The sequence below is a fragment of the Patiria miniata genome, unplaced genomic scaffold (genome assembly GCF_015706575.1).
Source record: "Patiria miniata isolate m_02_andy unplaced genomic scaffold, ASM1570657v1 HiC_scaffold_2, whole genome shotgun sequence".
NCBI lineage: Eukaryota > Metazoa > Echinodermata > Asteroidea > Valvatida > Asterinidae > Patiria > Patiria miniata.
In genome coordinates this window covers 18,618,118-18,645,359 of record NW_024037058.1, presented here as the reverse complement: position 1 = coordinate 18,645,359, position 27,242 = coordinate 18,618,118, and the positions used below count along the sequence as shown (strand labels likewise).

The window sequence follows — 27,242 nt, the reverse complement described above, 5'->3', positions numbered from 1 at the left end:
AACCAAAAAGAGATGTCAAATAGTTTTCATACATTTAAGAGAAGTAGAAAGTTGCACTAATTATGTTCCCAAGTAAAATCCATGTCATGGGTCCTTTAAAAACGTATTAGGAGTTAATATTTGAATTCCTCAAAAATATATGTTTATCACACTGTTTATCATTCATTGTTTAGTGTTTGATTCAAAAAAGATGCTGCCTTTAATCTTGCTACAATTCTGATGAATTTGGTTGGGAAAACCGATATTTCCTCCTTCTTGGTAAATGTTAGTCATCAAAGATATCAATCACTTTACCTTTAGTTGGTAGCAAACACACTTAACCTTGATCGATGTATTCATATTTAGTCCATCAAAAGTAATTTTAATAATTATTTATTAAGTACTCAACAGTAGTTATGGATTGCGTGCATCAAAATACTTCACTGGTTAGTGCACATCAATTACCAAAGTGCGCGTGCCCAGAAGTAATTTGTAAATTTTTGTTCAAATAACCCGTCATCGTAAAAGCTCTGCGAGATGACACAACAGCCATGATGGAGTCGACTGGACTGTTCGTGACCTTTGATGACAATCTAATGGTGCATAAACAAATCCACCTAATTTAACCAAATTACATCAAAATGAAAAATTGGATGGAGGATATAATTTGACAAGGAAAGCAAATGAGAGTTGGATATACCGGTAGTCATTTTTACTCTTTTTCATGATTTGGAGAATCATAATTATTGTTGATTTGCCAAAACAATAAAAACAGTCTGATCCACCTCCTTTGAAGAATTTCTCTCTTTATTGACTCTGTTTTCTGTTCTGTTTTTAGGTGTGAGATATAGCAGCTCAACAAATCATCATGTCTCTCCGTTAGTTAGTTAGTTAGTTAGTTAGTTGGTTAGTTTGTAACAAACGTTGACATTGTCTATTATACATATTTTGACCGATTTCAACCAAACTTTGTCAATAGTATCAGTAGCCCAGCCCCAACATATCACGTGACCAAAACTGGGGTCAAAGATCATCATGGGGTCACTGGGGTCAAACACTTTATTTTGTTCGGTTAAATTTTTTTCGGTTGTGTCGGTACTCTGTGAGAGCACTGTCTGTTATATTGTAACAAGATCGGGACTCAGTCGTGAACAAATTTAATTAAACGGATCCAAGTCGTAGCGAAGTCGTAATATTCGGTTCAAGGTCGTTTCGGAGTCGTAATATTCGGGATGATATCACAGAAATTTGAATTTGGTGCCACATTTCCTACGTATTTGGTATGATTTTCAAGAAATTTTTAAATCTCATGGGCTTGGCGGGGTCTTGGTCTTTTGTCTTGGATATGTCACAGGGGCTTAAAAGTTATACACTCAAATTGTTATATAAGAGAGTTCTGGGAGCCATGGAATTGGGGAATTGAAGACATATGGCACAGTACCTCTGGCCAGGACTCGGGGCTTCCAATTCTAAACATTGTGGATGCAATTGGGTCCGAAAGTGGCACTATTTAGCCATGTTGAGGAGGGATCCTTATTCAAAATGGCTACTTTGCCAGTTTGGGAAATATTCGTTTTAGGGGTCGTCTTCTTTGGCGGAGAATTTCTCAAAAAAATAATGGGTCAATGCACCAAAAATTGAATAGAAAATGAAAGATGACATGTTGATCATCATTTTTCTGTGCAGCCTGAACAACTGTGAGAGTTCTGAGTATTTTTAAAAAATAATTTTGATTTTAAGGGAATTTATCATAGGTGTCTATGGGAATTTATATACCGGGGTGCACCCATAATCACAGACCATGTCCACATTTTAAATGTTCTCTGTCATGGATTTTTTTTCAACATCCAGACATTTTAGTGATGCCAAAACATGCCAGATCTTGTTTTATTATGAATTGATCATCTGCTCAGACCCTGAGTCAAAATCGAAATATTTACTTTGAAAAAAATATTCATATGTTTGCCTTTGTCTGATGTTTGTTCAGTGGAATCAAATATAAGTCAGTGAAAGACTGATATTGATATAAACATGACAGAATTTACAAAAGAACAAAATAATTTTCATTTTACTAGGGCAACAAGAGTTCTTGTTTTCATTTGAAAAGAACCCTTTTTGAAAAAGTAATTTTTGAAAAGCAATTTTTTATAAGGTAACAGTTTCATTTAAGTTTTTTTTTGGGGGGGGGAATGTACTTTGCAATGAAAGGACTTTGCAATGAAAGGCAAAAAAGCATGGCACCAAACTTTCTGAGTTTCCTTGACAAATATTAACAGCTCTAGACCTCAAATCTTTGGGATTGTAAGAATTAGGGGAAAAGTATCATAACTAGGGTTAGTGCAAAGATTATGGGAACTATAAGGGAGCTTTTGATTGGTAGAAGACCCCATAGAATCACATCTGATTCAAGACCATTTTCCTTTTATTGGTAAAGATATTATGAACTATCAAGTTTAACCCTAATTGTTTATCACCAAATCTTTTTGAGAATCAGTGACATTTGGTAATTCATTTAGGCCCTTAAAAATGATTCCAATTCGTTCTTGCTGAATTTATTTTTCCCAACTTCAAGTTGTGTCTGTGAAATATGCAAGTGCTTTTCCTAAATACTCAGTTCAAAACCAGACAATCTGTTAATATTCATCCAATAATATGGTAGAGTGGTTCTTAATAAATGTACAGTTCACATTGTTTGAACTTTAACAACTTCATATCTTTTCACCAAATTGGAAAAAAAACCATATAATTATGTAGGCCTACATAAGCACTAGTAACAAATTTTGCCTTCTGGTATACTAATATTACACAGAAGAAAAAAAATCAAAATTAACTTACATTTTGTTGAAACATACCAGGAAATCTGTTAATTCTTATGACAATCCCATCCACACAGCATGCGGTAAGCTTGATGTATACATAGTCCTGGTGTAACCACATCCCACATGGAGATTAATCACCGCACGAAAAAGTTCATTTCCATCACGCCTAAACCATCAGTTTAGTCACCAAGGTAGAGTCAACAACTATTTTTGTTGTCTGCCATGGCCACCCCAGAGGTGAAGACCTATTTTTCAATGTACCGTACCCCACCAGATCGGGACAAATTTGTGTGCCATGTGTGCTCATACAAAGGCTGAACTTTGATCATTGGGGCGGGAACTGTACTTTGATTGTGACGATAGTATGTTTTGGCGGTAACTGTAGTTCCGCTGATCTGATAAACTTCCGGTTGTTTCAGTGTTCTGTAGCATTTTCATTTTCTTTCCTTGTTGAATTAAAATCGAGCAAATGATAAAGTTGATTTTTTATGATCGATTTTTGATAATATGCTTCTTTAGGGGCAGTTATTACCTATATAAATTGTTTAGGACTGAGGATACATTTCCCTGTGATCTTCAAGTCTTGTGACTGTTTTCATCACCAAAAGCCAAGACAATAACCCAAAGGATTAACAGCAATATTGCCTTACTGACACTTAAACCCATGGTCAAGGTTTTGACTATTTAAAAAATTATCATCCACTTTGAAAGTGGAATTTATTTAAATTTGGTCCTTTTAATTTTAAGCACCCATCAAACACAGGATAGAAAACTTTAAGCCTTCATCTCTCCGAGAACTAGAACTCCAAGTAACATGATATATTCAGCAGTATAAGCATAGAATATTCATTCAATTTCGAGCTCTCTTCTCAGTAAAACTCCTTGTAAATTTTCAAAGAAATTTTAGGTGTACATGTAATAGTTTTGCCCCTATTTTTCCTTTTAATTTTTAAACAGGAAGTGGTAAAATCACCTGATCATTGAATAAATGGAACTCTGAAAAATTATTTTCTATTATAAATCCCTGTGGCAACTTCCTCTTCTTTTTCCTGGTATGGAAAGACAAAATGTGAATATACAAACACATGTTCAGTGAATTCACTACGCTAAACAAATAATGAACTAGAAAGCACTCAGAGAGTGCAAACCTCACCAAGTCTGAACAATTCCCCGCCATATTGTGAGTACACCCAAAAGAAATACTTGCATATCCACTAGCTGGACTTCCATATTTTATTGCACATTTAAAATGTCAACAGGATTGCTTCTGAATTTATCAAAAATGGCAACGTTGGCTGCTTTCTGCTAAATGGTCCTGTTACATGTATGTTGTTTAAGCCTTAATTGTGGTGTTATGTGCAGCCTGTGGGCCATGTAGCTGCTACCGGACAAAGGCCGCTGTGCAGTCATGCGTGTAAGCCAGTAAAGTGAGGCATGATAATCCCGGCGTGAAGGGGTTAAAAGCCAAAATTTTGGAATCTGGCCCTACCTTCCAGACCCAGATCTGGATCACTTCCAAAATCTAATCCATTTGTACTTTTACCAAGGACCACCCTTAAAAAAACTTTCATGAAAAACCGTTCATATTTTGTTGAGTTATCTTGTTAACAGATCAACCAACCAAACAACCAACTAACCAAATCTAATGAAAACATAATCTTCTCAACGGAGGTAATAAAATGGGTGCATACCTATGTTCCTCAATACCGATGTTCCCCATTACCGATGTTCCCCGAAATCCCATACCCTATAACCCTAACCCTAATCCTAAGGATTTCAGGGAACATCAGTAGTGGTGAACATCGGTGTTGGGGAACATCGGGTAGACCCCAATAAAACCCCCAAAATATCCTTCTGGAGAAGTAAACCTAATGTAGGCAATATCTAATATTCTCGTTTGTTCACCCCAACATGAATCAAATGTAACACGAAGATTTCAAGGGTATGTACATGTGTGAGTTGGCGAATGTATGCATCCACACAAAATCTACGTATCTGATTTTAATTTTGTAGGAAGCAGAACCTACAAAAACCAATTAGTCACAATAAGGGATTCAAGGAAGAAATCTCCAGGCAACACGTGTATTTTCTCCGGTCTTTATTTAAGGGATTCCCTCTCTACTAAATCAAGTCGGCTAGTGGACCTTTGATGGGAAAACATTAATCACATCTTACTCCCTCTTTAACATGAGACATTACGGAGACAAGCATCCCCCGCTTCGGTAGTCACTTCGCATCCTCCGCAAGTGGTCAAAATGAAAAACCTGTCGGACACTGACAGGAAGAGGCGTAGCAATTTTGGTTTTATTGAGTGCGACGCAGCCATGGTGCAGTGCAAATTTCCTCCTGAGAGAAATCAAGTCCCAAGATTTATTGGCATTTTGGAGTTGCCAATAATGCACTCTTCAGCTTTGGCCAATTGTATATAGGCCGAGATGTCAAATTTGAAAAAAATAAAGTGTGGAACAAAAGCTTGAACCACAATTGCTTGCACAAAAATTTAGATGACAATAGCACACAGAGTTTGACTTTTGTTTTGATATTACTATTGGCCCATTTATTACAGACAGCAACACATTTGAAGTGTCTTAAAAAGTACCTCAAATTACAGAAAGGTTACTCAATTACTTGAGAGAGTAAAATTAACCTTTTTCATTTGAGGTATCCATCTACTTTGTCCCAACACAAAATCCATTACACAACATTGAAAAGATACTATGTTACATCTATCTTACTTATCACAGCATGTTTAAAGAAAGAATTAGCACTTTTTTAAGCAACATTAAACAAAGGTCTCCGAATTATTCATGTCGTAGACAATATTTATGTACAATTCCTACAAAAAAGGTCGTCATAGTTTATAGTGCAATGTGGACGTTCCGATTTCAATGATTTTGCATGGAGTTCTCAGGAGCTCAAACTTTTCACAGCACATCGCATCACTGGATGCAGGATCATATTCGTGTATGAACATTCACAATTTATGTACAGTACTCCATGTAAAGAGAATAAGGCCCATGTATATGATGTACCCCAAATGAAATTCTGTGTAAATTATAGGGTTGTGCATCGTAACTGGTACCCGAGTACCCAACCGCTGATGTCGGGAACCGGCTCCACTTTATGGCATCAGGTACCCATAACCAACTTTATAAATTACTTAGTAACTTCTCGGACAGTGAAAAAGAAAGCTTTTGAATGTCATTTGTGAGGAATTTTCGAAAATGAAATCCAGGCTACATGAAAAACTTCGCGGCTGTTGCATTTTTCACCAGAAAGCTATAAAGCTCACTTAACACATTTGTATCTTGCTGAGCTGTATTGACGCACCAATGTGGTAGTATTATCGTGCAAACCTTTAACACACAATCTGAACAGCAACTTCCAAGATTTGAATTTTGGGGTTAGGTTTCTTTAACGGGTACCCGGTTACCCGTATTTTTTTCAATCGGGTACCCAGTTCCCCTTCTACCCATAAATGCACACCCCTAGTGTTAACTTTGCTCAGGAAATTCTTAATTTAAAGGTGAGCAGTGCTATTTGGATTTAAATAAGCCAACATTTGTTTGCCAAATTCTGAACTACTGTAGAACTAATAAACTCTGGCTACAGATATTTTGTTGAGGAATACAAGTCCTAAAGTCCTCCCCCAAAAAAACATTTAAAAAAAAATTGGAAAATATTTACATTCTGAATCTTCGTACATCTGAGTTTTAAGACAGTTTGGAGAATATAAGGTAACTTTTAAATAAAGAGTCCTTGTCGACAAAATTTTCAAAATATTGCAGTTCGAAACATCACAAACTTAAGTGTTTAATCCAATATATACATTCCAAAGAAGAATAATTATATAATGTAGAATGACCCTTAGATAACATTTTCTGAAAGGGTATACTTTTACAATTGTTGTACATTGTTCCACTTTGACTAATTTATTTTTTAATGTCTTCCCGCTTAAGAAATAATTCTTAATGCTCATTTCTGCAAGGCTACAAAAAAAAAATTAATTTTCTGTGTATCCATTTGCATTTCTGAATAACTGATGTCCAAGATACTACTTTCAAAAAATATATAAGACGAAAAATGTATGAATAGGGACATTTCTTTGTTATCTACGATAAACTTATTTCTGAACATGAACGATATAAAGGAGAAAAACTTGAAAGGCTACTCCATTTCTTGCCAGAAATACTGTTAAAGAGTGAAAATGTAAATATATATAATGATGTGATAAGGCCAATAGCTACAATTTTATAAGCAAATATTTCACAACCAATAATTTTTAGTAAAGGACGAAATGTTTGGGGTTTTTTTTGCTAAAGAAGGATTTTTTGTGACTTTTGGGTAGATATCTTCCTAAGCAGGAATTCCATTGATAATATTTTGTTTTCTCGATGCACCATGTGGTGGCCGTCTTCAATTTAAAAAATGGTTGCCTTTTTTAGACCTATTTTGCTCAATAAGTTCGATTATGAAAGCCATCTTAAGTTCATTTGGTGACAAATGCCGTATTTTTGATCCAAAGAAATATAACACACTATTAGTGACGTATTACCAATGGATGGCGGCCAACGTAAAAATATTTCAAAAATGGCCACAATTTTTAGATTGATTTTGCTCAATAACTTGGGGCCCCAGTAAGGTCCCTGTAAACTTGCCTGGAGTAAGGATTCTTTTTTTACCATGTCCTAATACACAAAACACATGTGTATTACATATTTCTTAACCAAATTGTGTTTTGGGCCAGGTCCTCAGTGGAGCAGATTTTATCAAGATATATACGGAAGTAGTGGGCACTGAAGCACGTGCTGTTTTGTTAGGGGTTTCAGACCACATTCCCAGCTTGTTGGCCCGATGTAGAAGCCCCAGTTGGACATATACAAACTCTCAAGCAAACAACTTGTTTGGTGCCACATTAGCAGCTTGTTCTTGGTTCTTGGTTGGTTTTTCTCCTATTACTCTGTGTGGGAGTTTACACAGGAGGCCAGAAACACCGGGGCAGACCCCTTCTCTTAGCGATAAGTGTCACTGGGTTCTTTTACGTGCATTGTATTCCACAACACACGGGACCTACGGCTTTACGTCCCATCTGAAGGACGAAGCAATAATGGTTATGTGCCTTGCTAAAGGCGAAGTGTCCACCGGCGGGCTCGAACGCACGCCACTGTTGCCTCTGAAACACCAGAGCATGAGTCCGGTGCTCTTAACCGCTAGGCCATGACACTCTGTAGAGGCCCCAGTTGGACATAGAACTCTCCAGCAACTGACGCCAGTGAGGAGGCAGTTGAGGCATTGCCATCTTTGTCATGTTCCTTGCCTCCAGGAGGTAGTATCTCAGGTGGTGGTATGCCCGTATTTGGATTGGGTTGGGTGGTATTTAGTGTCTCCTTCCACATTTCAAGTCTAGCTGGTTCTTTGGTTGTCCCAAGTGGTTGTGTGCTGCTAAGGAAGCTCTTCCTTGATCTTCCTCAATCTGCTGGCGGCCGTGGTTTGACCATGGAGAGGGTGTCTATCATCCATGGCTTCAAGTTGTCTCTGCCACTCGGCTTTGCTAGCTACCACTCTTCTGATATCAAGTGGGGCTATCCCAGCTAGCAAGTACACATCTCTGATGTTGGTTGGTTTCAGACATCCAGTTACACATCGGCAGCTGTCCTTGAAGATTGGGTCCAATTTCATCAGCATGAGCTGATCTTTCCCAAGTTGGGCAGGCACATTCAGCAGCATAGGAGCAGATGAGAGCCAGAGCTGTTGTTCGCAGGGTTGATGGACTTTCTCCCCATTTTGAGCTGGTAAGCTTTCGGAGGATTTTGTTGCAGGTGCTTAGTCTTTCAATGGTCTGGGCTATCACTCTGGTGTTTCTCCACATCTTTGGTATTTTCCCGAGTGGTCTCACAAGAGTTGTAGAACTGGAATACAGCCATTCACAGGTCTGTTGTCCAAACTGCTTGAACTGCTCTGTGAAGATGTCATCAAGGCCAGGTGTCAGGGGTATTGATGCTGGTAACAACTTCTTCCATAGAGAATGGCTTTGTAAATCCTCGATCATCTTTGCAGTACTCACAGTTAAGTTGAGGACTTGGCTGCTTTGTGCTAGAAGGACATTTACCATTGAGAAGCATCGGGCGTACAACTTGGTACTGTAGTGTTGATCTGCTTTAGTTAGGTACATGTAATTGCTCGGTTTACGGAAAACGCCCAAAACTTTTCTTACTGTTGTGGGTCATATCAGCGGTCTCAACAAGATTTTGCCATAAATGCTGGTACCGCTTCGATATGGCTGAAATAAGACTCTTTTTTTGCAAGAATAGTGTTGTCATCAAAGGAGTCGGTCCTGAATAGTTGTTTATATTCCATGTCATGTAGAGATCAACAGTCTCAGATGTTACGCCATGCGACACGAAAAAGCTTAGAGGTATGTTCTCTTTTGCCGTCTTCTATACCAGCTCTATAAATGTGTCATAATTCGCAGGGACGCTTCAATGTTGAATTATTGCGGCATTAAGATCGTCAGCGTAGTCTTTCCAGTTAGCTTTCGTGATTTAAAGCAGCAAAATATATCCAAGATGGCTGCCATCCATTGGTAGTACGTCATTAATAGTGTGAGTTTTTGTAAGATTTCTTTGTATCAAAAACATCGGGGTTTGTCAGCAAAATAAACCTTGTACAACATTTTGAAATCCAAGATGGCCGCCACACGGTACATCGAAAAAAATGTTACCAATGGAATTCCTGCATAAGAGGGTAAAATCACAAAAATTCCTTCTTAAGCAAAAACAAAATTTGCAATCTTACATTTTGTCCTATTATTTGGCCGTAGTTTAGTTTTTATATGCAGATGCAAATTAATAACCCATTACTAACACTGAATGTAGTATGATAAACATATGTACAGTCCATTTAATAATAACATTATGACATTTTCGTCAATCAGACTAGCATATCTATGGTTGTAATTAATATAATTACAGTTTTACATGCCAAGAAAAAAAAAGAAATGCTCATGCATGTATATGCGGAGTGGTAAATTAGGGTAAGTAGTATTTTACATTTCATCTAAATAATAATAATAATAATTACAAAGTGGTACTTATATAGCACTTTATATCAAAGGTCTTGAAACACTTCACAGTTATTACCCCTGTGCATCAGGCCATGCAGCTCAAGATCAGCGCAATCTGCTGATTCTGCTCTCTACCCATTTGTACTCCTGGGTGGGGGGGGAGGCAATTGTAGTAAAGTGTCTTGCCCAAGAACACAAGCACCATGTTCCCCGTCAGGGTTTGAACCCATGTACCACAGCACATGAGACAATTACACTGTAACCATTGGGCCACAGCGCTCTCCGACTAGTACTTTTCACATATACTGTTTGAGATTCTTTCTACAGAATACACTACTAAATATGCACAATATTCCATCTTGTAAGCTTCGATGAGCTTTTTACTGACAAAAAAATATGTTAGAGCATTGTTAGGACATTCAACATTCAAAACAAGATACGTTGTAAATTTGGTAAATCTTTCAAGTCTTCTGATTTGTTAGGTTTGATTCCAATTATGAGAAGAAAATTGATGTGCCACTGTTAGAGAGGGGGGATTTGCCCAGTTTTCCGCCAACACTTTTATCTACAAATAGATTAATTATATTTATTTATTTTCTTTGCTGTTAAGATTCATAACAAGTTGAAGATAGAGAATGAATCATTGGTTCTGTGGACACATTTTGGGCCAATGAAAGCATTATAAACATTGGTACGGTACTTTGGTAGACAAAAACACGCCACACATGCATTTATACCGCCACAGATAGTGTGCAGTCAACGTCAATTTTCTTACTATCCCCTTAGATTTTGGATATCATCAGATTTAATTTTGACTGCCCCCAAAAAATATTTCCTTGCCTCCCAATTGCCCCCCAAATTTTAGAGTCTGGTGCCACCACTATTTGGCAGTGTATATTTGATCGTGAACGGTCCCCGATTGTTTTTGCTGTTGTACTGGCACTGCAACGAACGAACAGTGAATGTTTTTGAGATTTAAAAATTTTACCGTGACATATCTTCGTCTGGTTCCATACTTACATCGTTGTGACCTCATATTCAGGAGATGAAAATCAGACCTATTGCAATTTCGGACTTTATTTCCTTTAACAAAAATATCCTACAGAGCCACGTATCACAAACAAGACGCATTTTTCCACTTTTCTGAAAAGTGTTCTGCTTCCGATTACATGGCATTTGAACATAGGGTAGGTAAGTGGGAAAATTAGCCTATTTGGGGGTTTTTTTTGGCAAATTGTTAGTGTACGATCATATGGTTTTCGGGGATTTTTCCTCATTTTTCCCAAAAACAAAATTAAGGTAGGGGCTGTCAAACCAAGGTAGGTAGGGTAACTGGAAGCAGAATTTTTTAAATTTTTTTGCCTCATCCACTGCACTGAAACTTCAACAGTTTAGTTTTTGTTTTTTACATTTTTCTTTGGCTTTTGAGTGGTGTTATTATTAGAAACGAACGAAATGCACGAGAAGCAAATAATCCTTTATGCTTCCAAGAGATTTTCTGAGTGACACACTGCCACAGTAGCATATGATGCAGGAGTTTGTGTCTCTTTACTTGATGCAATCCAGCATGTGAATCTGAAGGGTGTCGATATCCGGAAACTCGTTCTGGCATTTGGGACAGGTTGGGTTTGCAATCGGCCGCTGGGGATAGCCCTGGTCCATGTTCTACGGAGGGAAAAGGAAAGACAAATTAGAATGGTTAGAAATTATTTGTAATTTACGAAACGATGCGACGCTAAGCAATGCGATGATGCAGCCTATGCTACACCATCTCAGGACTTGGTTGCCACCCTCCACTCACCCCTATCCCTATGACATTTAAATTTGGGTATTGCCTTGAACCAACACGATTAAGGTAATCACCGCCAAAAAAATGATGCAGATTGAAAAGTCGCAAATTTAAAGAGTACGCGAGGAGAATTTGCTAGGTGTAGCCACACATGCCCCCATCGACTGCACAGTGCCAACGGGGTATCAAAATGTAGCTAACACCATTCCCCAAAGGTCTGTATAAATGACGTCATCATAAGACGATCAAATTCAAAATTATGACCCCTCCAATGAGTGTGGCCTTTCTTTTTAGCGGTGTTTATAGGCATTGTATACATCATGCTGCTCAAGACTCTGTGAGAACAAAATCACAAGCTGGCTCGGTTGGAACTCGAACCCCTGACCTCCTCTTTATTGACCTTGTGGGGTTGGCTGCCCAGTTTGAACCTGATATAGCAATGTGTTATGCACTCGATGGATACCATCATTTTTGATGATGTTCAACAGTGGTTTGACAGGAGACATTCAGACTTCAATATTAGTGCGCAGGTGTAACGTAACATTTATTAGGTCAGGAAGTAACTTCTAAAAAACACATCAATTCTGACTTACAGGTACACCACCAGCCATTCCTGCAGGTATTCTGCCCGGGCCGATCTCATCATAAGTCCCTCGTCCAACCTGGTCCACGTCCACTCCGGGGTTCATGTCAGGAATGACCTCATAGTTATCATCGAAAGGTTCGGCATTCCCGTACTCTGCGCTGCTGCCGTAACCCCGGTTCTTCTTCCTGGGCTGCGAGCCCCCTAAGCCGAACGGGCGCGAGATGTAGCGTTCGTAAATTGTCTCGCCGCTGCCGCTGCTTGTGCTGCCGTGGCGATGCTGCATCTGCTGGAGCTGCGTCTTGGTGAGGGACGCTAGTTCCTCTTGCATCCGTTGGTTCTCCTCTCGCAGGGCTTCCAGCTCGGCCATCAGGGCTTCTCTCTCTGCGTGCCCCTTCTCCCGTGCTGCCCTCTCCGCGTCGAAGTCATTCTTGAAGATTTCGGCCTAGGTAAAAGAAAACAACACTTTGTTATGATCGGCAGAACATTTGAGATGTATGTCACTTTGAAAACACAACAGGTCGTGAATTCAGTGTCGTTCCGGCATCCAGTGTCTGTGGGGCAACACCCGACTAGCGTTAGGTGTCACGTCAAACATCAGGAATGATTTACGTTTCAGACAGGCGATCTTCACGTTTTAATCTTCAGTTGACCAAACTGTTGTGCAACTCTGAACACCTACAACGGTCAGTCTTTCAACAGAAGTCTTTCCTGTTTTAAACATTACCATTTTCATGAACAGTAGAATGGCACTTTAACAAACACGATTGGGTCCACTAAATATAATGTTCATTATAGCGGTTGTTCGTTATCATGATTTTGGCTGCCACATGACACTCAAAGTTGACAAGACAGTGTCATACTTTCCCTTCCGTTCAATAGGACATGATGTCAGCATGTCTTTCAAGCTGGTATTGTAGATTGGTTCCTTTCCTTCTTTTATTGTTTGTATTACTGTCTTTATTTACCAGAACTACCGACAAGATTTGTATTTTCTGGAAAGCCCGTCTGACACGGGTGATTTGATCTCCGTTCTCACCTGTGCTTCAAGAACTGGGATAGTCTCAAGCTTGGTCTTGGCCTCCCGGAGTTCCTTCTGAGCTTTGTCCAGTTGGTCCTGTTTAGCTCCGATGGCTTCCTCTGCCGACATCAGCTGGGCCGTTAGGTTGTCTCGCTGTTCGGCGAGCTCACGCAGAGCGGTCGCATTCACTGCCTGTGGGGAAAAGTTGGGAACAAAATGGTATTGCCTGCGAGGTATTTCTTTAATGAATGGAGCTGACAGACAAGAGATTAACTCTAAACCCAATCTCCCTTAATTCCGCATGCTGACTTCATGGGGCCGCTCCACACATAAATTAGCCTAGCACCAACCACGACTCCATGGGCTTCGTGAACATTCCTTCACTAATCCCTAGCTATGGAGAATACGAAAACGATGCGGATTGTCTAATTAGAGTGTACTGATCTCCTGCCTGTCACATCACATACGAACATTTTTTCAAGACCGGGCGATGCCTCTAGAATATGGAAAGTCTGGAAGGCTTGTTTTTCATGCAGTGCTTATGAAATGCTATTGATGAAGGACTGTCTCCAATCTACACATTTACATCTTTCCAATACCAACTATTGCATCACAATGTCATTAGAAAACAAAGTGGAAAACATTTAGGATTCAAACTTGTAACCTCTGGAAAAAATCTGATAACAATGTCCAACTAACTGAGTGTATCTTAAGTCTGGTAACCCGAGTCATTCTAGGCCGCCTACCTGTGCGTTTCTGACTCTCTGCTCTTCAAACATGCGGTTCAGTTTGTCATAGTCGGCAAACAACTGGTTGTACTCCTGCTTAAGGTGCTGATGTTCATCCATCACCTTGTCATGGTTGATTCTAAACGTGATGTGGAGTTAAAAATAAAACAAAGAGAGACACAATGGTGATAGGCTTGTACTGTTGAAATCTTGTACTTATCACATAAACCACAAAGGGTATAAACTGCAGGAATCTGTTCAATGTATGGTTGAACAAGGACAAGTGAGAGAAATGAAACCTCTGACATGTCTGAAATACTGTGTCTGTGGTCTACATGTAATACTTCGGGCGACTCACAATGCAGTGCGCCACCAAGAGTTTGCCATGGAGGGTCCATTTTTCAACTTTGCGATCCACAGAACTTAAAAGAAGGTGCAATTTGGGCTCCGTCACACTGGTGGATATTTTGGGGTAATTCTGGAAGGTTCAAATAAATAACTAAGAAATACCTTTCCATCAGTCCCTTCTGTTTTTCCAACTGGTAATGGTCCTGCTGCCTCTGAAGCTCTTCCCGTAACGTCTCAATCATTTGTGAGTCTTGCCTCCGGACTTGTTCCAACTCGTCATGGTACAGTGAGATCTTACTCTTCAGGGCTTCATTCCTGGAGATGTGAAAACATCAAAGGCATACATGCAGGATCATTTGCTGTTCATGCATTTTGTCTCGTTTCTGATAACACCACCACTCCATATTCCAAAGAAGAATGCTCAAAACCTAAACCGTTGAAGTTTCAGATCAGTGGATATTACACTTTTCCAGAAAACAGTTAAAAACCAGTATGTGCAACCTTTTGATCACAAAACACTATTTTGTCTATTTCGAAAAATCGGTCAATTGACTGATCGTTGGAGATCACCTACATTTTTTCATTTCTTCTAAATGACAGCAAGCCAGACGAAATAATTTCACGGGGTGCTGAGTACCAGTTCGATCTTTAATCCAAGTAAGCTTTTGGATAATAATTTGGTAAGTTATTTTGGGGATAAATGCAAATAAGCCTATAAAAAAATGCCTTTAACATGATAATCATGATGTTCAAATGAACAGAGTATGTTGTGTTCCTCAGAAAATACGTAAGTAAAGCAGAAGCACTTCTTGTAAAAAGCAAGATTTAAGTACCAATGCTTTTTGCACTTGAAAATACCAAGGTTTTGCTATTGATATAAACTGAAGGAATTGAATACAATAGTTATTGAATATTTTCAATGAATAGAATTGAATGGATGAACCGAAGTGAATGAAATTGAACTTTAGATTCTATATAAAGGAGTGAAAAAGTGAAGGTCAAATACGAGGTCAAATATGCACATGCGCAATGAGGGTGGCAATACATGTACCAGGGCAAATTTCATAACAATGATGAGAATAAGATTTTCTGATACACACTAAGGCCAAAAAAAATAGTTCTGCTTTCGATTACATGGCATTCAAAAATAAGGTAGGTACATGTAGGTAGGGCATTTATTTATTTATTTATTTTTTTGGCCAATTTGTTTAGTGTACGATCATATGGAGGCGTTTGCGTGTAGTCAAGGGTAAAAGGTTAAAAATGATGGTTTAGGGGGTTTTTCCTCATTTTTCCCCTAAAGAAAATTAGGGTAGGGGCTGTCAGAATAGGATAGGTAGGGAAACCATAAGTAGAACCTTTTTTGGGGGCTTAGCACAGTGTAGACGATAATAAATTCATGGGAATATAGTTTGCTTTAAATTTAATTTACAAAAAATATTTAAATAGAAATGTGCTTTAAATAAATGCCATGCATACACAACTGTTTGCATGTCTTAACTATTAATAGCTAACACACTTTGTCTGTTATTTCGCTAAGTTGGCGCTATTTTGCTTCTAGCCATTGAGTAGCACCTTAAAATTGGCCAAATTTACTTCCAAAACATTCAGCCACAATTTTTTTTTGCAGGACTCTTTGCCAATATCAATGCAGAAGATTATTTTCTATACTCAACAGATAGTGGGAATCTGTTGTTGCTATGTACATGTATGTCCAGCACATGCAATTCACAAGTGTTCTGCGAATTTCTCCACAACACAAAAAGTATTCAATGCTTAGCATTGGTGTTTCTTCTACGTGGGGTGAAGTTCATTCTTGGCATTGCATGTAATTTCAAATATTCTTTCCCAAATGCAACTTTATTGAAAAACTGAAACACCTAAATGTATTGTACATGTATTAGACATCGCGCATAGTTATGCACGACGCAAGCGCCAATCTCCATGATAAGAAGTTGTTTACGACATGGGACACTACCATAATATAGCTAGAGGGGTGTTTAAAACACACAAAGTAAAATTGTTGAAATTTAAAATTGTTGACTTGTTTTGAATTTTGGACCGAAAACTTTCGATTTTTTTTTTAACTGAAAAGGTATTTAGGAATGGGAGTTGGCGAGGGTAATTATTAGCATTCAGACTCCAACCGGTCTGAAACAGAGTGTTTAGAACCGGTGTCACATGAAAATCCGACTCCTATGAAAATCGGACCCCTATTTCCCTATTATTGGTTGATCCCTCGCACGTGACAGGTCACTCTCCTGAAACGATCCTAAAAATAGCATAGTATCGTACTCACGCGTGCGCAGTACTACCAATGAGTCCACATTTCATGGAGTCGGATATTCACGCTACACCGGCCAAGCACACAGTCAATCATTAACTAAACTCCCCTTTTTAACGAAAAAATATGTAATTTTGTGTAACTGTATTATGAATTATGTATGAATCCTTATTTTCTTATGAATGCTGGAAACTGGTTGGTCAATCTCATAGCAACAGCAGTTAGATATATACAAGAGCAGATCTAGGGGGAACAAAGGGGGCCATGGCACCCCAAAAACGATTTTTTTTTTTTTTTTTTATCATTATCATTTATTATTACTTGTATTTATTTTGTTATTGATACTTTTGTTGTTGCTTTTCTTGTTCATTGGATGGATATTTTTTTGACGTAGTTTTTCTCGCATGTCAACTGTATTTTTTACTTTTCTCTATCAGGTTTTTATTGCTTATTATTATTATTTATTTTTATTTCATTGTAAATTTTTTGTTTACTGTATCAATCTTTCGTTCTGTGTTTTTATGTTGTTGTGTGGTTGTTGTTGTCTTGTCTTGTCTTGTTTGTTTGTTTGTTTTTTGTTTTGTTTCGTCTTGTCTTGTTTTGTTTCGTTTTGTCTTGTCTTGTCTCTTTGTCTTGTCTCTTGTCTTGACTTGTTTTGTTACATTTTGTTTAGTCTTATCCTGTCTTGTTTTGTTTCTTAATTTGTTGGGGTGTTTGTTAGTTTTGTTTTGGCTTGTTTGTCTGTTTTTCCCCAGTCTTGTATAATCTGCAGTTGTTAGGTTTTTATGCCAGCTATTCTTGCCTTGAGAAAACTGTAACTGTAATCTTTTAAATCTATTTTTCTATTTTCTAAATCTAATTTAAGTATTATTTTTAAGGCGGTCTTATTTTTCATTGAATTTTATACCTAATTTTTAATATATTTTGTATGTTACATGTACCATTCAAGTTAGGATTGACAGGCTTTCGAGTCACAGTGTTTTATTATACTTTTGTCAATCCTGGCCAGCTTGGATTGGATTGTTTTTGTTTAGTTTTGTTTACTTTTGTGAATTGCTTGTTGTACCTTGTAATTTGGCCGAATAAATAATAATAATAATAATAATGACTTCGCAATAAAGGCAGGGAATGAGTAAACCACCATCGTTTCCACAAAAAAAAACATTGGTTAAAGTGGTCAGAAATTGCCTCAGATCGTACCACAGAGCATCTACCTGAACCCCACGCCGTAATATTTTGGACACACTTTTGGGTGACCAAATTTGTTTTTGGCCCCCCCCCCCCCAAAAAAATTGAGTTCTGGATCCGCCCTTGGATACATGCATGTATATATCGTCCCAAGTAGCACAATCTACTAGCCTACAATCTACATTCCACTGGGTGTGTTTTGTATTCAATTTATTTACACCAGTTAGCACTCATGCTCTTTCGATACTGTTTGAAATAACATTATCATAAAAATGAAACAAACTTGCATGGCTATCTGACTAACACAAGTTAATATCTGATTGGCCATGTGGTTTCAAGGGGATTCCCCTAAAACAACCCCTATGTGCAATACCAGTTTATTGCTAGTTGATGGTATCTGAACACAAACAATGCAACAATAGGGAAAATCCATGACGAGAAATGAGACCTTTCAAAACAGAGGGGCAATACAGAAGGGTCTGCAATTTCTCGTGCAAGAATGAACATGTATCAAAGTTCAAACTTGTGTTATTGCTGAAAATAAACATGAGCTACGTGTGTAGTTGCATGTCATCATCCAAATGTTGATCAAATAAAACTTCATATATGTTGCCTAATTTTTGAAGTTGACTTAAATTTCTGCGAGATATTACAGGAATACAGTACATCTTAGCACCATGTACAGGATCTATAACACATGTGCAACAACCTATTTTTTGCATTTCTTTTGTGTCCTGGCTGGGCTTAGGCCAAAAAAAAAAAGTCTCCGGTTTCTGGTATGCGTGCGAGTCGCCGTAGCCATGTGCGTCGGCAAAATGAAAAAGTTTTTTTTTTCAATGAAAGATGATGTCTCAAAACCGCCAAACTCACTGGTTTGACTGGAATCCTGCTGCTGCACAATTTTAACGTGTTTTTAGATTGGGTTATGGTCGAGAATAAGCTTTATGTGGCCTCTCTGGACTCCCATATATTTGCACTAAATTTAGTCGGGCACCATTTGCAGTCGTCAGCCGACATTTGAAGCAAAAAAAATCAGGTTAAAAAAAAAAAAGCCGCGTCGCTGCACCACTTTTTGGGCAAGCTCCATACCAGAAACCGGAGACTTTTTTTTTTGGCCTTATCCAAAAGAAAGAAATCATTACAAGTTACAGCATATTGAGAATATTGCGAACTGATAACTATAAAAAAAAAAATGAACAATTTTTACCTCAACTGTCAATCAGTCAACTAGATGCACAATTGGGTAAATTCTAACACTGGAGTCTGTTACTAGACTAGTCAGTGTAGGGCCGTGCATTGGAACTGGGTACCCGAGTACCCGACCGTTGATGTCAGGAACCGGTTCCAGATTTTAGGATCCGGCACTTGTAACCCACTGTACAAATAAGTAAGTTCTCGGGCAATGAAAGAGAAAGATTTTGATTGTCATTTTTGGGGAATTTTCAACATGAGAAGCCAGGCAACGTGGAAAAATAAAACATATTTTACATTTATGACGCTCGCGAAAGTTGCAGTTTCACACCGTAAAGCTATGCTCACTGCACACACTTGCATCTTGCTTTATTTAGTTGGGTCTCTTTAACGGGTACCCAGGTACCCATGGATTTTTTTTTAAACGAGTACACGGTTAACGTACTACCCGTAAGTGCACACCCCTAGTGTTTAGTGCCAAGACATTCACAGGAAAAGTAAACATGAACTGGCAAGACTTGCACCTTGTACAGACACAAAGTAACACAGAAGGACCTCTGAATGACAAAAGATCTTACGTTGCTCGGAGGTCGGCCACTGAGTGCTCCTTCTGCTGAAGGATATTCTCGCGTTCCTGGAGTTCACAGACAAGACTTCTGACCTGCTGCTTTAGCTCCATGCTATGATGGGGCTCCTGGGGGATCATAAAAAGGTTAAAATGTGTGGTCAGTATGAGTAGAATCAAAATCAAGTCCTCACAAGTTATCACAAGGCACAATCATAAGGAAATCATAAGTAATCACAAGGCAATCTTAACTCATCACAAGGCAACCGTAAGTCATCACAAGCCAATCATATGTCATCACAAGGCCATCTTAACTCATCACAAGGCAACCGTAAGTCATCACAAGGCAATCATAATGTCATCGCAAGGTAATCATAGGCCATGTGGCAACCTATTCTAATGAACAAGGACAAAGTCAATATTTGACTTGTAATTGACCGGTACGGTAAAGAGGGAGAGTACAGTTTATTTAAAAAGATGAAGATGTTAAAAAACTATGTTGTCAGCTGATTTTTCCCTCATCACATAAATTTGCTAAGCATTTTTTTTTTCAGCTTTAGCAGCTCTCCCTAACTTGCTCCCAGCTTGTAACCCACCTGATTGGCTACAGACAGCTCATCAACCTTCCTGACCAGCTCTTCCACCTGTTCCTGATGCCTCTTGTTCAGTTCCTCCAGGGCTATGCTATGCTCCCCGCTCCTAGCATGAAGCTGCTCCATCAGTGTGGTCTCTGTTTTGTTCCGGTCTTCTCGTTCCTTCTTCAACTCCTCCATCAGGCCAGCGACCTTGTCTCGCTCGGACTGCAGCTGGAGCAAGATGTCCTGGAGGGCCAGGTTGGACTTCTTTATGGCTTGGCCGGGACTGAAGGGAGTTGGAGGCAATTCAAACTGGCTGTCTTCTGCACCCTGCAGGGTATCTCTCTCTGATCCCGCTGCTGACACCGACTGATCCAGACTGCCATCATATCCCCCACTGCTGTACATCGACACCTTAGTCTGTAGCTCGTTATTGAGGGCCACCAAGTCCTGTTTCTCCAGCGCCAGTAAGTCAGACTTGTGCTTGTAATGTTTCAGCTCGGCGGCGGACTTCTGAAAAGCTTCCTCCAAATCGGCCATGTTGGCCTGGATGCCGGCTCTGGTGCCTTGGACGTCCTTAATGTCTCTCTTGAGTTGTGTCAGCAGGGAGACCGGTGTCTGTACCAAAGCTTCCTCACTGACTGAGTCAGATTTGCCAGGTTCCATACACACCAAGACCTTGCAACAAGATGAAACATAAAAGTTATCAACTCAAAGCCGAACCTACAAATTGTTCTAAAATAGTGTATCTCTTAAAATAACATTCCTCCGTCTGGAATATTAGAACATAGCTTACTTTTATGAGGAATTTGCTGCAACATCCCAACTGGCATAAACCGTCTTATCGCAGAGTCTTCAAACTTTGAATACACGATATGACAACTGAGTATTGCGCATCCAAAAACTCAAACATTAAATTTTTCACACCTACCTCTTCTGTCTTATTTTTCAACTCCGTCTCCAGCAGTTGAATTCTAGCCTCCAAAGTACCAACCGTCTTTTTCAACTCTTCGTTTTGAGACTGTAACTCAGTTTTATCCTGTATTGGAAGAAAACTTCACGTTGAAAAAAGGACTGCAAATTCATGACAAAATATATGGGAAACTTTTGACTATTTTTCCAGGTTGCTTTCTGTAGACATGTGTACATGTACATGTACACAGTTCCCTGTAACTTACTTTTGCACGGTTTCGATCTGTACATTAAAAACAAAAATTAACTTAAAGGAGCAATGCAGAGCATACCACTAAATATTAAAATTTGCACCATCTGTCAATTTTCATCTTTTCCATGATGGTTGCTTTTTGTGTTTTGAAGTTAATTGCAAGTCGATCAGGAATCAGTCAGTCTCAAGTCAAGTCGCAAGCTATTCAAATGTTCATCCTCTGTTACTTGTTTACGTGTTCTACATAACCCCCCAGGACCGACACACAAAGGGAGAACAACAGATCCTTTCAGTCCTTGAGAATTGGGTCTTTTGTTCAAAACGGTCCTCTGTAGTAAGTTTGTGTGCTTAGTCTATGGGAGAGTGTTATACTACAGGGACAAAGGGAAACACAAAGCATTGTCCTCGAGAGTATAGTAAAACAAGATTGGGTGACCCAACTTGTGTTTGTTTGTGTTTTGCTTGACTACAACTCGGCATAATAATTTTTTTAAGCAGACGATTTACAGACCCAGATTATTATGGTCCTTTAATTTACCCTGCGTCCTCATACCTGGTTTTCTGCTTCCCGTTTCAATTGTTCCTCCAAAGTCGTGACCTGGTTGCGCAACCTCGTGACCTCCAGGTTTGCTAGCTTACGAATCTCCTTGCAGCGTTCCGTGACCTGACGATTGCAGCTCTTCATCTGGACAAACTCCTTGGTGCGGGCTTCCATCGTTTGCACCATGTCGGTCAACTGGCCTGTGTGAAGAAAAAAAATGAATTAAACTCATACTTATTCATACCGTCCTCTTGACAATGGACAGTATACATGTGGTTCAGATATCATTCATTTCCAATATTGAGAAAATTATCAATTTTTTCCCTTTTTTTTGCGAATACAACAAAATGTTTGACCACATGCAGGATTGTAAGTGGGGTTCCGACATTTTTTTAAGACATGCAACAAAAGGAAATGACTCTGGAAATGTTATGCATTAAAAAAAAAACCCAGGAAATCCTGAAATTGTAGACTATAAACATCCGTTGAAATGGTTTGAAGCCCGGTTCATACTTCACGCGAAAGCTTGTGCGAAGCGAAATTCATGTCGCCAATAATGGTGGACGCGCTTCGAATGTATTTATGAACTGGACTTAAATTACACAAACATTCAAAGAAAGATTCAACATTGCAGCAAGTAAACAGTTTCAACACTTTCAACGTTTTTGTAAACATTTGTATAATCAACTGATAAAAAAAAACTTGGCTATGAAGCGTTGCTGGTTCCAAAGTCATTGCAGTAATACAAAACAAAACAGAGGGGAGCCAGGTCCACTGCTGTGATCCGGGTTCGAACCCTGCATGGGCCAATATGTGGATTGGGTTTTCAGTCCCTACCTGATTCTGTGTGTTTCCCCTACAATATCATTCTGGGATTTTCCTCCCACCACTAAAACTGCAATTTCCTTCCACATCTTCTACCAAGTCTTATCCATCCTGTTCTTACACTTGCACTGTTGGAAGTTGTCGAAATAAATATATAAATAAATTAACAAATACCATGTCTTGCAGTTTTTCACCAATACTTGCTTCACTTCAAAAGCTGAATGATTGGTCTTATTTAAAAAACGGTTCTTGCCTGGTTGACAAACCTCTGAGCTGACCATCCCAATGGCTTCTTTATCCTCAAAGACGTTTCCTTGTATACCGTGGTGTGTACTGCGGCAACGTCCCGCGAGAACATTATGCCTAAACTCAGAACCGACCCAAAGTTGGAACGATTCTCTCAAGTTACGGCCACCAATCACTTCAAACAGTACTCTCCCAGCAAACAGCGACAACATTTCAGAACAGAGTGCTGCAACTTCGTTTAATTGAAACTCACCGGTGAGTGCAGAAGTTTCGGGCTCCAATTGGTGGAACGCCGACACCACTACCATCAGGCCCGACTGGCGTGATGGTCTGGTTTTCGACGGCACGCAGGTTTAATTCGGGCGATTTGCAATACAGAAAGGTTGCAATCGACAGCATAAATACTATAAAATGCCAAGAGTCGAAAATGGAAAACGTTGATATTCCTTGGATTAGCAATATAAAATTAATTTTGGTGAACGTGCAAGCTTTTGAATTTTTGAGTTCATTTTTTCAATGGATAACCACGGTTTTTGAATGTTTTTTAATAAAAGGCTTAGATTAATATTTAGAGAAATACCTCTTCAAGGATGAGGAAATACATGTACTCATGTATGGGCGCAATTCCAGAAACTGCAGAGTTGAAAATTGCCCCCTCTGTCTGTGGCAATTTTTTTGGGCAGTATTCTGTATTGTAAATCACCCGAACTGCGCCACTGTAATGTCAACTTTCGTGCAGAGAAACAGAACATTTAAGTATCGCCTCAGCAACAAAGCACCTCATTAAATTGAATGTTCGGTTTGTTAGGATGCGCGGAAAGGTGAATTTTGACATGACGGTGGTGCAAATGAACCTGCGCGCCGTCGCAAACCAGACAATCACGGCAGTCGGGCATGATGGTGGTAGTGTCGGTGTTCCACCAATTTGAGCCCGAAATTTCTGCACTCACCGGTGAGTTTCAATTAATACTTGTTGCAGAATCGGTCAGAGAGGTTGTCGAGGTTTGAAGGGAGAGCATGGTTGAAGTAAAGGGAGGGCGTAACAGGGAGAATCGGCCAAAGTCGGGGTCGGATCTGGGGTTTATGACATAGTGGCCCAGTGGACGTTGACCCAGTATACACGACGGTATACAGGCAAACGCCCTGAGCGCTACCTCTGAGCATGTTGTTTTCTTCCTTCATTCCCCGTGCCGTGTTGACCAGTTGATCGTACTGCATCATGGTCACCATGTTCGTGCCGCCGTTCACCTGCCCAGAGGTGGGCGAGAGCTGGGACTGCAGCTGCAGGTCGGCCTGCTGGGTGCCGGCCGTGCTGGTGTCCAGCGAGGGCCGGGGGAGAATCACAAAGTCGCCCTCGGAGGTGTCCGAGCCGGGGGCGGAGTTGCCCGGAGTGGTGGGCGTGGGAGGACTGTTCCTTCTTGGCATGGTTACTGGTATTCATGATGTGAATGGGAAAACGAAAGTAACTTAAGTTTATAAAATACATTTCATTTTATCTAGATAAGATGGGTACAAGCATAAGTAGGCTCACATCTCATCATACACCGTACTGACAGTCACAAATGTTTAGACTAGGAATAGTAGGAGACTACATAATGTAAGACAAAACACCCCTATGTATTATTATTTTAGTATTATTTCAATCATTGTAAGTTAACAAAAACATTAGCAAATGTCTGTGATGCGAATCCCTGCAAGTTCTCAGTTCCAACGTTCATAAAGACACTCAAACACAGTTTTTAACAATCAATTCCAGTCTGTATATTTTAATATCACAAGCTCATTAAATTTGAATAAACAGAGAAGATTTTTGTCTAAGTAAAAGCACTATTGTTGTTTTGAATGAAATGGGTTGCCTTGCTCAGTCCACAATTTTTTTCCCGTTTAAATTACCAAGGCTGCCAATTTTGAGTGAGAGGTGAGAATAAGAATTTGGCGATGGAGCCTAGTAAGCGCGAAGCCCTAACGGCTTGGGGTTTGGGGCCCACTTAAAGGGCCCCCAACAATTTTGGACTCTAGACGTTCTGTTGTGCGATCTGAGGTAATATCTGACCACTTTAAATCATTTTTTTTCTTTTTTGGAGCAAAAGATCATCATTATCTGGGAGTCCTGATATTATAGGAATGCGAAATCGCTTGGAAAATATGTGGGGTTCCATTTTGCTATGACACCGCTGCTGTGTATTGCGTGCTGAGGGATTTTCCCCGATGAGAAATCATTTTGTGTACGTGTGTGGAACACGGTGAGAAATTTGCACACATGCATGAGATGGAACATGTAAATACCAGACAGTCATCCTAAAATTGAACGGCAATGACAGACTGCTATCGTTCGTCACTCGACCAGAAAACCTGCCACACATGCTGGGACAGGATAGAACATATTAAAAGTTGTATTGGATTCTTCAATACTTAATTGATTTATTTTTTATTTTGTTTTTGCGTGAGAAATCCCTTGTGGGCGTGAGAGCGTGAGAATAACCTGAAATGCGCAAGTCTCACGCTCTATGCGTGAGAGTTGGCAGGCCTAATTACATCAAATTTGTAAAGGACTAGCACTAGCTGGAGTTACCTCAGCCCTATAGACTATACATGTATTTTATGACAACCCAATGATAAAATATGATAGTGGATATTTTGCCGGAGGTAATGACGGCAAACTAACGATTACTAAAGGTTTGCCGGCGGCAATCCATATCAACAGAGGGCGCTGTACTCTTTAAAATAGGGCTGAATTATAAGATGTATTAAATTCCCACCAAAAGTTGTGTAGCACGTTTGGTGTTATGGTTACGCTAAGGCTCTAGTAAGCGGGATGACTCGCGTTCGATTCCGACCGCACCACATTTTTAAGGTTTTTTTTTCTCAGCCCCAAATAAATAAGAATATTCTTCTTTTATTATTTTAACATGTCTCAAACATTTTTTGCAGAGTATTACATTTTCTTCTTCAGATTTGTGGCTCTGGAGGATTTTTTTTAAAAGGGAAATAAAGTCCGAAATTATAAAATGGTCTGAATCTAGTCCGAGTAACTTGGACCCAACTTATCGCCTTTTTTAACATTTGGACATGGTCTGGCGATATCGCCAGACCATGTCCAAATGTTAAAAAAGGCGATAAGTTGGGTCCAAGTTACTCGGACTAGTCTGAATCCCATCTTGTGAATACGAGGTAACAACGATAATTTTGGCATGGAGCCAGACTAAAACTTGTCACCGGAAAATGTTTAAGTACAAAAAAACAGTAACTGCGCATGTTCAGTGCATATCCGGCAAACTAACGTTTACTAAAGGTTTGCCGTCTCCGGCAAAATATACACTGCCATAAAATATAGGGCTGAGGTAACTCCAGCTAGACTAGCACAATTAACATTCAACAGCAAATTTTGAAAGATGATTTCATTGTTTAGTTTATATTTACACTGTTTTTAATTATCACGATCAAGTCACAAATTGACGCAATACAGCAGAAGATAATGAAAAAGATGCCGTGTTGTGAGCATTCTCAGGGCTATGGAGCTGAGCTCCATTGGTTTGCATTGAAATTTTACTTACAAGTTTATTGAGTTGAATCGATGTACATCACTTTTGAGACAGGAAGCATGACGGTAAAAGCCAAAGTGAGAATTACGAAGGTACTGTTGTTATACTTGAATGAAAAATGCTAAGCTAATTTCAGAGTCTGACTAGGTAACGGAAATCCCACATCGTTTCGCAACATCAGCCAGGGGTTTCCCCTGTCGTCGCAGTATAAAAAGGACTGCATTGTCACGTCGCGCAAACAGCCGTCACGGGGTTTGTGGGTTGAACTGAGTCATTAGATAGAGGGCGCTACACAGGTTTACAAAATCTCGACTTGGTTGGTTGAGGTGTCTTGCCGAATGAGTTTGGGCCCCAATTTTAAGAATACGGCTTGTATGCTGTATAAACCCCAACTAATTTAATTTGAGGCCACAGTTTGGTGTCTTCGATTTTGTTTGAATATTAAATGGTTTCTCTAAACTATTCTAGTCAAAGCTGGAGACAAAGGCAAAGTTTTTATAAATTGTTTCCATCAAATCTGGTGAAATAATGCAAACGGCTCATTATTATTTATGAAGGAAGTTTTGTTTACGTCCAGGTGATATCAATTCAATATGGGGTTTTCCCATTGCCGAAGTATTTCATAGTAAGTGTAATCAGTGTTTTCCTGGTGCTTGTGGGGGAACTTTTCACGAGCTTAGCCCTGGTCTCTTCGATTTAATCCCACAACATCCTGCTCAGTAGTGTACAGTCTAAAAAAAGAATTGGTGAAATTTGGACCGGAAATAATGTGTTTACTTGGAAATCAATT

The 27,242-nt window shown here is 39.4% G+C and overlaps 1 protein-coding gene across 1 annotated transcript; it reads right to left on the bottom strand.

Annotated features, from left to right (window-relative positions):
- Nucleotides 1–11,267: 11,267 nt before the first annotated feature.
- Nucleotides 11,268–26,649, bottom strand: LOC119726768 (optineurin-like). Its single transcript, XM_038198611.1, has 11 exons — nucleotides 26,465–26,649; nucleotides 24,065–24,340; nucleotides 21,852–22,039; nucleotides 21,065–21,172; nucleotides 20,155–20,811; nucleotides 19,572–19,687; nucleotides 14,493–14,645; nucleotides 14,001–14,121; nucleotides 13,273–13,446; nucleotides 12,244–12,678; nucleotides 11,268–11,526 (listed from the first exon to the last, which is right to left on the bottom strand). Exons 2-11 carry the CDS (start codon nucleotides 24,333–24,335, stop codon nucleotides 11,410–11,412), a joined length of 2,340 nt encoding a protein of 779 aa, XP_038054539.1. The 5' UTR covers nucleotides 24,336–24,340; nucleotides 26,465–26,649; the 3' UTR covers nucleotides 11,268–11,409.
- Between the last annotated feature and the right edge of the window lie 593 nt (nucleotides 26,650–27,242).